The 14087-nt window shown below is 42.0% G+C and overlaps 1 protein-coding gene across 10 annotated transcripts in view; it reads left to right on the top strand.

Annotated features, from left to right (window-relative positions):
• SDK2 (sidekick cell adhesion molecule 2) overlaps nt 1-9952 on the top strand; it is a 474185-nt gene extending 464233 nt beyond the window's left edge. For 6 of the 10 annotated variants that reach the window (XM_061615700.1, XM_061615695.1, XM_061615699.1 and 3 more), the window contains 3 exons: nt 1199-1337; nt 1448-1601; nt 7533-9952. In XM_061615700.1, coding sequence (XP_061471684.1) covers nt 1199-1337; nt 1448-1601; nt 7533-7886 — 647 coding nt within the window. In that variant the 3' untranslated portion in view covers nt 7887-9952. The remainder of the gene's footprint in view (nt 1-1198; nt 1338-1447; nt 1602-7532) is intronic. The other 4 variants (XM_061615703.1, XM_061615698.1, XM_061615701.1 and 1 more) reach the window with 1 other exon arrangement.
• Nucleotides 9953-14087: the final 4135 nt, after the last annotated feature.

Below are 14087 nucleotides of genomic sequence, written 5' to 3'. Positions count from 1 at the left end.
GTATTGTCAAATTGTCAAATGTATTGATTTTAAAATCAATTGATTTTAGCAATTGTAATATACTGTGTTAGATGATGTATGACTTTTAAATTTATTTGTATTGCTGCTATTATTTCTGCTTTGAGTTCTTACATACTGATACTTTTTCAACTTTCATCTACACAAAAGCTACTTAAGTGCCCCAGCAAGCTGAGGCTGAAGGGCTAGTCTCCCAATGCAGTCTCCTAAGGGCTAGTCTCCTAATCATCATATGTTAAATCAGGTACCAAGCATGGCAATTACAAAGAAACTAGCTGGACAAATTTATTTGAGTTGATACAGCTGAAAGTATAAACCTTTATTTGAGCTGTATTACATCTTTGTGCACAAGTTAGGGGGAAAAAAAATAAAGGCACCATTCATCTGTGAAGAAGGGGGCTGTTTGTTGCAGTAAATAGCGGTAGAAACTGTCAGTAGTCTGCCCCTGTGGCTGTTTGCAGCAATATAAAAAAGGCCAGCAGAATTAAAGAAAGCAGCTGGAAGTTGTTGTCAACCCACAGGAAACAAAATGAAAGAAGGGAGGATATAGTGGGTGTGGAAAGGGGTGTACGAAAAAGTAACGATTGACACATCCACCTAAAAACATTGAAGCAAAGGGTCTGTAATCACTCGTGGAGCAGACTAGAGACTATTTTTCTCACTTTTCTTATTATCAACAGATTGTGTTAGTGTGTATTTACAGGGGGGAAACTGCATGATAGCTTCTGTTTTCTGGTAATGTCATGTGAACAATGCAAATTAAGAGGAGATGTGAGTAGCAGCAAACACGCAGTAAACCATCATGTAGATAAGCCCAGTAGTGTAAACGATGCAGGAGAGTAAGGTTTGATCTGCTAAATTACACTTACAGGAACACCTAATACTCTCTGCCTTTGATGCTCTTGGCATAGTCTTAGAAGAATGTACTTTGTGGTTTAGAGGTGGAAGATGCTTTTCCCCCCTCCTATTAACCCGTAGCATTTGGTGTGTGTGTCACCCTTTTTCTCTCTCACACCACCATTTAAATCCTGGGGTGGCATTCCTCAAATTAAGTCAGGAAGCTTGAAACAAACTGTTGAGCTTCATTCTCTCTTGGATGAGAGTTTAGCAGGTGTCTCTTACCCACTAAGGAATCTCAAGATGATGGCATCTTCTGTCCTCTTGGCTTTTTCCCCCCTAGGGAGCAATTCCAAGTCAAATGCACTCGGCCATGGTGAGATGGTCAGCCTGGATGAGAGCAGCTTCCCTGCTCTGGAGCTGAACAACAGACGCCTATCAGTGAAAAATTCCTTCTGCAGGAAAAATGGCATCTATACAAGGTACCAGAGGCTGCCAGTACAATAGGAGAAAGGGGGGGGGGGAAGAGCGGCCAAATTTGGGAAGGGCACTCTGCTCTCCTGCACTAAATACTTTCCCTTTCTGAATGAAGTCTCAGAGCTTCCATGTCTCTCCCGAGGTCCCCACCACGGCCCAGCCCTGGCTCCCTGCACTATTCAGATGAGGATGTTACCAAGTACAATGACCTCATCCCAGCTGAGAGCAGCAGCCTTACGGAGAAGCCTTCAGAAATCTCCGACTCACAGGTAAGCCACACTGGAAGGCTGGGCATGGAGATGCTTGTGGTTGAAATAGTAAAAGTAAGGAATTAAGGTTGATGTAGCAGTATAAATCCTGAGAGTATTTAATATAATAAAATAACATACAACACAAATTTGACTGTATAACAAAATATATCTGGAGTCAAACAAATAAAGTTTTTGATAAAAGTATATAGCAAGAACAATTAAAAGTATGGAAGTTGTTTCTGATATAGGTCAAAAATAGTTGAAGTATTCAGTTTCTTATGCTGTGAAGGTATTTTCAAGAAGGTCCAGCCAGACGCGTTTCGACACAGAGTGTCTTTTTCAATCGCCTTAAAGGTAGGAAAAGTATACAGCATAATGAAGTATGTGCCTTAATAGAAATTGTTATATAAAAAAAAAGAATGTAATATAAAATATACATACTATACAGATGGCTCTCAACATAAGTCAAATATAATATAATATCCAATGAATTCTGTAAAATGTATAAATATACATAAGAATGAGTAAAGGAGATAATACAAAAAGATATATCACAAAGTTTTTATACATGAGAAAAAAGTTGAGAGCCATCTGTATAGTATGTATATTTTATACTACATTCTTTTTTTATATATAACAATTTCTATTAAGGCACATACTTCATTATGCTGTATACTTTTCCTACCTTTAAGGCCATTGAAAAAGACACTCTGTGTCGAAACGCGTCTGGCTGGACCTTCTTGAAAATACCTTCACAGCATAAGAAACTGAATACTTCAACTATTTTTGACCTATATCAGAAACAACTTCCATACTTTTAATTGTTCTTGCTATATACTTTTATCAAAAACTTTATTTGTTTGACTCCAGATATATTTTGTTATACAGTCAAATTTGTGTTGTATGTTATTTTATTATATTAAATACTCTCAGGATTTATACTGCTACATCAACCTTAATTCCTTACTTTTACTTTTGATATACATTAAGGTTTCATTTTACTTGTTTAGTTTGCTGTGGTTGAAATAGACCAAGGAGTACCAGAGTTGCTGATGAATTTAACTCCAGAGATAAATACTGGCAGAGCTACTCTAGAATGGGTTGAGACTTATTGGAACTGTGAGGGCCTTAGAAGGAGTCACTGAAAATAATTGGGCTTCACAAGAGATGCACAGAGCCTCCTGCTGTAATTTGACAAAACGACATTGTCAGATCTCATGGCCTGTAGGAGGCCTCTGCATGTTCACAGTGGGATTTTTCACTTTACTAAGCTGTCAGAACCAGAGGGATTCTAGTAGGTTTGCAGTTGGAAGAACCATAGCTTCCAGGATCAGAAACATGTTCTCAAAAAGCTGGGTGGTGGGAGTCTGGTGGATATCCACCTAAAAAATTGAGTTCCACATAAGTATTTCTGGAGTGGAATCATGTACTTCCACTCATCTCTGTGAAGCACATACACACTAGGATTACCAGTGAACCACCAAAAAAACCCACTCTGTTTTTTGTTCTGGGGCCAGTTGCCAGAAAAGCAAGTTGCTAGATTGGTTTTCTTTTCCTTTCTTGTTTTTGTTGTAACTTGATAACTTTGGGGCTAGGACCCATCACAGATGTCCCCAAACCACGGGGCTCCACCCCAGAGTTTCTCATTTCAAGTTTTGACAACCATAATGCACAGGCATGTCTGTGTGTGGGTAATACCAAATACAGATTTAAGGAAGCAATTTATTTCTGCAAGACAATGGTTGCTGGGACTTGGGGGGTCAGAGAGGGCTGTTCAAAGGATTTATGGGCCTTAGAGCAAATGCAAATCAGGCTACTATCCTGAGATTTTGGTGTGGGGTTGTAATCCTGTCAGTTGAGTGAAGCACTAACACCCTATCGAACCTGTTTTCTCCATTGTCCAGGCCCTTGCCAATATGCTCTGCTTACTCTCCACGGGTGTGACTGAGAGTACTGGAGCAGGCAGCCAACCTGTCTGGTGCAAAACTGAATATGTATTTGTCCCTCTACATCCTCCTGGAGAATGTGGCATGGATCAGAGAAGCCAGCTGGGTATCAGCAGGGGCAAAGCAGGCAGACATCTGCTTAAGACTCAGGACTCAAAAGTCAGGATTGGGACATACACAGCCTATTACAGCCAGGCCTTTCTTCCTCTTGCCCTGTTGCCAATGGCAACAGGCACTAGCAGTTCTGAGGCTGACAGGAGCTGGCAATCTTGCCAGACTATAACAAAATGGCTCCTTTGTCTTCTCCTTAGGAGCAGAGCCCTTGCCAAATGGCCTAGCACCCCCAGTGCAATTAGGCAAGCAGAAGAATTGCTGTCATGGCAATATGTCCATGCTGCAAAGACATCTAGGTGTAAATTTATCGTGGCCTGATCATAGGCCCTGACAAAAGAGGGCATGAGGCATGGTTCATACCCAGCCAATGTCCAACAAAAGCTACAGAACAGCTGAAAGTTCTGTGGTTCTGTCATTGGCTGCTGCAAGCTGATGCTCCATGGAGCTGTTGTGTTGGGCACTAGCATTTCCAGGGAACCTACAAGCACAATCCTTCCAAATATTGTATATCCAGCCCAGCAAATAATTTCATTAATATCTGAGATTTATTGTTGTTAGATTAAGCTAGACCAGACCCACAGATGTAACAGAAGATTTAGGGATGCATGGAGGAGCTACTTAAAATGAGAGTAACCTCTTAATTCAGAGTAAATGCGCTGATGTGAATGAATCCTGGCTCCCCCCCCTTTTTTTTTTGTTCCTTTTTTTGTGATCATCAGCTCAGGACTCTTGCCAAGAAAGTTGTGTGCATGTTAATTGCTATTAATGCAACAGAAAAAAATCTTTCCAAAAGTTTAATGGAACATCAGCCTCGTTATATAAATAGAAAGAGCAGTAACCAAAGCTGCTGCAGTCCTAAATACTTGGATCTATTATACCCAGTGGGACTCACTTCAGAAAAGCATAGGATCAGCTGTAAGTGACTTTCAAAGGGTCACAGAGGAGATCTGTGGCAGAAAGGAGAAGCCAACTCTCCTTGGTTCCAATTCTATACAGTGTTGCTAGATTTCCTACACCTAAGAGCACATTTTTGAAAGACTTAAGTGTACTGGACCATGGTATTCCCGATCTCTATGTGTGGATGTGAAAGCTGAACAGTGAAAAAAGTGGATAACAGAAAAATCTACTCATTTGAAATGTGATGTTGGAGGAGAGCTTTGCGGATATCATGGACCGCGAAAAAGACAAATAACTGGGTGTTAGAACAAATTAAACCAGAACTGTCACTAGAAGCTAAGATGATGAAACTGAGGTTATCATACTTTGGACACATCATGAGGAGACATTTTACTAGAAAAGACAATAATGCTGGGAAAACAGAAGGGTGTAGAAAAAGACGAAGGCCAAACAAGAGATGGATTGATTCCATAAAGGAAGCCACAGACCTGAACTTACAAGATCTGAACAGGGTGGTCCATGACAGATACTATTGGAGATCGCAGATTCATAGGGTCGCCATAAGTCGTAATCAACTTGAAGGCACATAACAATAGGTGTACTGATTCAGTGCATCAGATCCTTGCAATCCACACAACAGACATGCACACTTCATGCTGATACTATACACAGTATACCAGGAAAATTGTGAAGCCAAGCACATCTTGTGCAGATGCCAAGGGGTAAGGACTCACAAAATCCTTCAGTGTGGAGTCTTTTTTAAAAAAAATAGAGTACTGCACTCTGGCTATACTACAACTTAAAGTAGCAAACCAGGAGCATGATGTATTTATACTGTGGCATTGCAAATGTTGCATGCTGTTTGGAAGAGATGGTCAGTGAGACCCTGGGATCTCTGGGTTTCCAAGACCATTCCCCTATATAAGGGGTGGCAAACCTGTGACTCTTCCAATGTTGTTGGACTCTTCCTCACATCAACACCAGCCAGCATCAGAGGTTATGGGAGTTGTCATTGGGAGGGCCAAAGGTTAGCCATCCCTGCCTGATATATAAAGTGACTGGGACCTGGGACCTATTTTGCAAAAGTGTGGTCCTGAGTAACTTCCTATTCTAAAGTAAATGTATATGGAAAGTGTGTTTCTGGAACATGTGTGTAAAGGAATAGGGAGATGGAGTCTGAAGCCTAGATGTACTCAGACACAGTTTTGATCTTGAAATCCTTTTTGCTTTGTCTCTGTGCTTGCCGTGCTAGTCTCTGAAACAAGGGTCCAGCACACTTCTCCCATTTCACCCCTTTGGAGATATGTAACATGCAGCTTTCTTTTCCCTCACTTTAACCTTGTGGGTCCCCCTTTTTTCTCAATAACCTTCCACCTTGTGGGTCTCCTTTCCTCCACCCTCATCCCTTACTCTAGTGGAATGAGTATGTTTGAGAAACTGTTAAGAGCTGAACTAGCTGAAAGCTGCCACTTGATCGCTTCCCTGGCTGGGTTGAAGATTCTCATGAATGGTCCCTATTGTGCTTCTGCAAATGGAGAAGCTGAATTCAATTAAGGAGAGCAAAAGGAGAGTTGAAAGGAGGAAAGTGAGCCAACTCTGCCCTGTCCTGGCCAGTTCCTTTGCCCCACCTTCCCTTTCTCTATATTTTTTTTAAACCAGATGTTCCCTTAGATGAAATAGTGGTTATTGTGTAATGATTTCTTTTGGAAGTAGAGAAAAAGTGTTACTTTGGTAGCTTGCGTTGCTACACTAGGGATTTTAAAGCCATTTCAGAGATTTCTGAAATGTTAAATTACCAATTAAAAGGTAAATGAGATCTCATTTAATTTATTTATTTTTAATTATGAAACTTTGTAGTTAGCATGGAATGATGTGACCATTCTGTGAGCTGTAAAGAAGCATTAAATATAGGGGATGGAGATGAAGAACATTAAGCTAGAAACTAAATGCAGATTATTATCTTTAAAGTTCTGATCCTGGAGGGTTGGCTCAGTTCAGTCTCCAGGACTGGCAGTAGAGTTAGACTGTAACGAATGAGGCTGCCATGATCCTCTCCTAATTTGTTTTGTGTTGCTGTTTTACCTTTAATGAACAAAATAAAGGATAGAGTCAGTCCTTTCCTGGACAATTCTTACTTGCTGTTCCTGCTTGCTCCTTTCCTCCCTCACTTCCACTTTAGTTTTCCTTCTATTCTTACTCCAATCCACAGCCTGTTTAACTGCAGATAATCCCATAACATCATGTGATAAATATATTCCCCACATTTCTGGGAAAGAATATTCAGAAAGGAAAAAAGTGGGACTGCAGTTTCCTCTTAGTACTAATGCAACCAAATTACAGAATGCAGTAAGTGTTCATTAGCACAGCAAGCTTAATCAAAGTTGTTAGTAAATTAATAATTTCCCCTCCTCCAAAAAAAAATCAAATTAAAATGAATTTCATCTTACCAAAATTTAAACATAAATACCTTTTTGAGATATTGAAGGAAGTATACTAGAATTGACAATTTAAGAAGATTGCCATTCAGAAAAAAGGCCATATTTCAAATTTTCTTTTTCATTCCCCATTTAGGTAATATATAAGCAAAATAGTCTCAAAAAATGAACTGTACCCTTCACACATGAGTCCATTCAGTTTGCTGCTACTAATTAAAATTTGCATTCTCCAAAGCTGCAGACCTCTAAATAATAAATCCCTGCTGCTTGAGACAAAAAAGGACAAAGAAATAAAATGCTGGAGAGGGTGCACAGCATCATATAATCATCCTCTCTGGTTGTGTTTGCCTACAGAACTAGAAAGCTTCTGTATTTTGTAATTTACTAAATTCACTCCTTCTGGGAGGAAGGGTGGGATAGAAAGAAAGAAAGAAGTATGCTCCTCTTGGGAATCTGGTTGGCCACTGTGAGAACAGGATGCTGGACTAGATGGGCCTTTGGTGTCATCCAGCAGGGCTCTTCTTACTTTCGTCTTGTCTTTCCCTTTCTCTCCACAGGGAAGTGACAGTGAGTATGAAGTGGATCAGAACCAGCAGAAAGCCCATTCGTTTGTCAACCATTACATCAGCGACCCAACTTACTACAACTCATGGAGGCGCCAGCAAAAGGGCATCTCACGGGCTCAGGCCTACAGTTATACAGAGAGTGACTCCGGAGACCCTGACCATTGTCCAATGTCCAACAGCACCAGCACTCAACAGGGCAGCCTCTTCCGACCTAAACCCAGTAGGACTCCAACCCCACAAACTCCAGTCAATCCTCCCAGCCAACAGAGCACCCTTTACCGACCCCCCAGTAGTCTTGCCCCTGGGTCCAGAGCCCCTATTGCTGGGTTTTCTTCTTTTGTTTGACATTTCTAAAGGAAAGAAGAAAAAGAAAAATATGGCTAAGAAGAAAAATATGGATTTAATAATAATAACAGTAATGAAGAACATTTTGGTCCAGAATTATTATTATTTTCAGAGGCAATGAGAAGATCATGTGGGAGACAATCAGTCATAGTTGAGTTTGGAGTCATTGACTGCTGCTGCTTCTAGTATTGCACAGTGCTCTTCAAAGGAATTACCTGTTTGCAAATATATAGCTGGAGCAAGACAGGAAGCATGCCTGTTTTCAGGCCTAGAGCTAAAGGAAGGAAGGCAACAGGATAAAGATTGGAAGCCCCAAAGTTAACATAGTGTTTGGTCTTGCAGACCACCTCCTTGGAGATCAACTTTCTAGGCAGACAAAGAAATAGCAAACTGACGTCTCTCAGAATAATCTCTCTCTGGGTTTGATTTGTTGTTGTTGTTGTTGTTGTTGTATTGTTCTCCAACCAAAGCTCGGAGGGGAACGGGTTAGGGCTCCGTAAGCTGTAAATATGAACCACTTGGACTGCTGCAGCCAGTGGTCCAAGGAGTTCATTGTAGCATCTGCTAGTGTGCTGTGCAAAAGACAGGCCAACAGGAACAAGTTCTCAGTGACTAGCAACTGGCCAATGAGAGAGGCAGACTCCCAAGATTCATCCACTGCAACATCATGGTGGCAGTTTTTGGGAGTTGAAACAACACTGAAGAGAATCCCAGTCTCTGAAGCTATCTTGAATGGACTATAGAGGATTAGGCTGGGCAAACAGCATCTACATTCAGACCAGTTTTGCCTCCATTTTGCTCTTCCACTCACAGCCAGAACAGAAGTCAGCCGAGCTGAACAGTACTGACCAGACAGTGTGGTTTCTTTTTGTGCATTTTGGTGTGAAGATAAGAGAGTACATTTGAGGATGGTTGGGAGGAAGCTGTAGAATTCAAAGGAATAGATACATTGTCATTTGGCAGGAATACGCTATCTGTATCACCTCAGCAGAAAGCGCCCACCTCCTGGTTTTGTGGGAGAGCTGAGCACCTGCGGCAAAACCAAGCCACAAGGCAGAATCCATCCCACATGGTTGGATAATCTCTCAGTGCCCTTATTTCTTCTCAGTGCCCTTTTTCCCCATTCACTTCATTGGACAGGGGGAGAGGAAGGGGAGGGGGAGGCCCCAATCCAATCTAAGTGCAATTCGAGGGAGCGTTCAGGGAAAAGAGGTAAACTTGATCATCTAAATGCTGCACAGCCCCTTGGCACTGGCTTTAGAATGGGTAACCTCAGGGGGCTGAACGTGCGCCTCACCGCAGTGTTCTTTCCTCCTCCTGGTATTGAAATGAAACATTATCCTCAGTTCCATAGAAAATGACAGTTTGTCCCCAATGCCCCTTTTATATAGTTTTTTTAAAAAACTTATTCACAGCACACAATTATGGCAGGGAGAGAGAGTGAGAATTGAGTGGGTGCTGAAAAAGCAGTGGGATGAAAGTGGTTGCCTCTCTCCCTCTCTCCTTCCCACTCTCTCTTTGTTTTGCTATCTTTTTTTAAATTCTATTTTAACACAACGGTATTGGGGGGAGGCAGGTGGGAATTTTTTTTCTTTTTTGGCCTCGCAGAATACACACGTGCACACAGAAAGACACACATTCATATACACAGAGTGCCTACTGAGCCCCAAGATCTGTGGTGGCCATCTTTTTTCCCCCTTCCCTAACAGAGTTATGGGTTAGAGCAGGGATGGGGATCCTGTGCCCTCCAGATGTGGTTGGACACCAGCTCCTATGAGCCCCAGCCAGTATGGCCAATGATCAGCAATGAAGAGAGGTGAAATCCAGCAACACTTGGTACATGTTCTCAACTCTGGGCTAAAGCAACAACCCAGAAACAGTGGAGGGAAGAGGTAGGACAAGAAAATATGAGCATTATGCTCTAGCTGGGTTACTTTCTTTCCTGAAAGTGCTAGGGATATAGTTATGTCCATTATAAACCCCCTCACCTCACCCCATGCCTTTATTTGCACATTGTTTTCAAACGCCTGGTTTGCAAAGGATTGAACCTGGCACATAGGGTCCTTTTAATAAAGAATCAAAATACAATTTATACTGTTTCTGGGTTTTTGTGTGTGTTTTTCTTCATTTCTTGCAAGAACAGTCCTGTAATGACAACAAGTTTAATTGATTGATTGATTGATGTCCCACCCTTTCAGTAGGAGCCCAGGGTGGCAAGTCAGTCAGTTGACTTGTAAAATATACTTTCTCAGCAGAAAAGGCCATAAGCCACTGGAACTGCCCCCCCCAAAAAAGAGCAAACCACAAACTTTTTTCATAATGATGGCAAAGCATCCTTGGACTGTCATTTGATGCTGTGAAAGTTGGTGGCCTACCTTGATTCAAAAGACTATTAAACAAGCTCAGGAGCCGTGTATGCTTACACCATTAAAGGTACTAAAGGCAGCCATTTCCTGAGCTCGTGTCTGTCTGCCCCTCAACCTCTGTCCTTTTTCAGAGCCTGGATTGAATAGGGGTGTACTATTTAAAGCATTGATCAGAGTCCTTGGCTAGGTGGACTTAGTTTTGAACTGTTTTTCCAGTACTTACACAATCTCTTTTGGAACTGAGGTTAAAAGTGACATCCCTTCAGGTACCCTTGTTTTGGACAAACTAATAAGAATACAGCCTGAGTTTTAAGCAAACCGGGGCAGTTGTCTGCTGAGAATATGAAGCAATGACTTGGAGAGGTCTGAACTGACCCAATGGGGATGCATGAAGATATCCACTTCAGGCAGGTATTCCTATTCACTACCATTCATAGAATAGTAGAGTTGGAAGGGGCCTATAAGGCCACCCAGTCCAACCGCTTGCTCAATGCAGGAATCCAACTTAAAGCATACCTGACAGGCAGCTGTCTAGCTGCCTCTTGAATGCCTCCAATGTTGAAGAGTCCACCACCTCCCTAGATTGGTTCCATTTTCATACTGCTCTAACAGGAAGTTTTCTCTGATATTCAGTTGAAATCTGGCTTCCTGTAACTCCCTACACTCTGGGATGATTGGAAAATGATCCTGGCCCTCCTTTGTGTGACAACCTTCAAGTAGTTGAAGAGTGCTTTCATATCTTCCCTCAGTCTTCTCTTAATCCATATTATTTACTATTTCATTTCCCATAACAATAAGCAAAAGAGTGTCATAAATCTATTCTATTTTCATGCAAGCAAATATTTGCTGTGTTTCCATGAGTTGGTACCTTTAGGGAAGGCATCAGAACCAATGTTATCTCCACACCCTCCACAATTAAAAACCTAAGAGAGCTGAGAGATTAATTAAAGTGTCTCTAAAAAGAAGCCATCCATCCACCTTGTTTTGCATAGTAGTATCTTTCATTCTTAATATCATGCTGCTTTAATGAGATAATTTCCCAGCACATTTCCAATTTATGCTTTGTTACCACACAAACGGCAATTATTGCATGGGATCTAGGGTGTCTTTCCTCAAGGTGGCAGTTTTGTTTCAGAAGAATCTCGGGGATTTCCCAGGCAAGCAACAAATGCATTCCCTACCGATATATTATCATGGATGGTTCCCCAGTCCCACTCTCTTATTATCATTAGTCCTGTGAATGTCAATTTCTCTTACAGCTAAAAAGAAAAAAGGATGTGTCAATGCAAGTATCAAAGAGGAGGAGGAATATTAGTGTGACAAGGACCCATGCCGTTCAGATGACCCACATGGTCCCTGCTTACACATGTGACTGGAGCAATAAAGGACCAGGCCATGAATCACATCTCTTTGACAGCATATGAATCAAGACAAAGAGATCTTTTAGCTTGGCTCATGTAGAAGATTATTACATGTGCATGTTGTAGCTCAGCAGTGGGGAAGCTACTGTCCACGGGCCTAGTTAGGCCCACCAAGCCTCCCTATTTGACCTGTGAGACCATTTTGGCCAATCCGTATGTGGCAGGTAAAGGCAGCTGGGCCAAAAGGTGGTTGCAAGCACTGCCAATCAGGTGATAGATGGCACCTGCAAAGCGCAGTGCACCTGGTTTCACAAGTACCTGCTTTGCATGCCGAAGGTCCCAGGTAAATCCCTGGCATCTCCAGGAAGGGCTGGGAGAGAACCCTGCCTGAAATACTAAAGAGCCACTGCCAGTCAATGTAAACAGTACTGAGCTAGACAGACCACTGGTCTGACTCAGTATAAGGCAGCTTCCTATGTTCCTTCCTATGATCATTGAGCTTTTGAATCACTGTGCACCAGGCTTTGCACAATGTAACTTAATGTGTACTAAGAATATGCCTGAATACCATTTTATATGTTCATATGAAGACATGAAGAATGTGCATAAATTGACAGCATAAATGGTACTCCACACATTGTCAGGTTAGTATATAGTCCACACACATAGTGCATATTGGCTGGCAATGTATAAAACTCGTTATTCACATTGACCGTCTCCATGCCTTTGTGCCAAGGTGCACAATCGTACTATGTATGGGCATTCTTCGTTCATCTCACCTTAACCCCAAAATCTGCATACAATTGAATTTTTTAAGAGATTGGTGATGACCTGCAGCACCGAATGAGTGCACCTATATGTTCCATTGCCAGGGAGTACGCTGACTTTAGTACCAAGCAACTGTATGCCAATGTCAGCTTGCAGTGTGGAATAATTTTGGCATGGGAAAGCCTGCTTAAGTTTTTAATGTTTTGTGGTTGTTTTATCTCGGGGCGGGGGGGAAGAGAAAGGAAGAAGGCTGCCAAGGGACTTCTGGAGGGTCACATACATCCAGTTCAAGCCTGAAATCTTTGCAGCTGTGAAATCAAAGAGTAACTATATTAACAGCCATGATTGTGGCCAAGCAAAGTTTTTATATTTGGGGGGAAGATGTGGGTGAAGCCATAGAGCCAGGGTGGGGAACCTGTGACCCTCCAGATGTTGTTGGACTTTAACTCTCATCATAATAAGAACATAAGAAGAGCTATGCTGGATCAGGCCAAAAGCCCATCTAGTCCAGTGTTCTGTCCTCACAGTGTCCATTCCCAACCATGGGCCATGAGGCTAGGGTTCATGCGAATTGTAACCCAATAATAGCTGGAGAGTGATAGGTTCCCATCCTCTGCCACAGAGGACACTGCATGTCTGCATGTGAAAATGGGCCCAACTATGGCTTGGGCCAGGTTTAACATATGAATGCTCATGGCTTGATCTCTATAGGATGAATGGATAGCTTTCATGTGTGAATGAGCCATCACAGATCTAACAGATAGAGTATTCATGTTTCCTTAGACACATGGTGTTTCAATGGAGTCAGTTGGTACATTCAACTGTTATAGCGATTATGTGATTATCTGCGTGTGTGAACCAGGCCACAACAAGAGTTACCTCTGACATAAAAGTACCTCTTTGGTTATATTTTTTGAATAGCAGCAGCCCTTTTGAATACACCCCCCCACAAAATGTGGAATTAACTCACAAAATGAGTCACAAGGAATAGGATGGTAGGTCAGGCAAAACGTGTGTGAGAGAAGCTAAAACCTATCGGCCTACCCAAACAATGGGTGCAGAATACCCATCTTGGATTGCTTCTATTTTCAGTTGTATAGCCCTACAGCTTCTGCTTAGTTTCTATTTGTATAAAGAAGGGTTATCTTAATAAAGCTGATCTCATGCATTATGGGGGTACCAACCCATAATTAACCCACCACCCATTAGTAAAAGGTTAGTGCCAGGGGAAAGTGGCCAGCTGGCACCCTGCAAGCTGGGATTTAATTAACCATTTATGTGAAGACCAGGCCTCTAGCTTGAATAATGTGGCTGCTCACTTGAAAGAGATTAACTCAGAGCCAAGAAATGGACGATAAAGGGTTCTCTTGAGCAGCTGCCTTGGTGACTGGTAATTTAATTGGCAAGTCTAAAACCCATTATACAGAGGAACATTAAAAAGCAGGGCTGAAGTCACTCTGTGTTCTTGGAAAAGAGTCAAAGCCAAAGGGACACCTTGACTTAATCAAAGGATGGATATTCCCACTGCTAGGAACGAAGAAGAGGGTGTGTCTCTAGGTGAAGATGTTGTCTTAAGTTGATGCTTGCAGGCAGTTGTGGCTGGTGCCCACTGGGACTTGTGGAGTGAAAGGTGGAGAGGCCAACTATGGTCTGAGCCAGAGCTAGAGCCAATGACAGGCAGAGAACTAGTTCTAGCTTTGTCCCCA

This window comes from Rhineura floridana, chromosome 3, assembly GCF_030035675.1.
Source record: "Rhineura floridana isolate rRhiFlo1 chromosome 3, rRhiFlo1.hap2, whole genome shotgun sequence".
NCBI classification, from domain to species: domain Eukaryota; kingdom Metazoa; phylum Chordata; class Lepidosauria; order Squamata; family Rhineuridae; genus Rhineura; species Rhineura floridana.
Note: the sequence above shows the minus strand (reverse complement) of the source record. Positions and strands in the feature narration are given on the sequence as shown.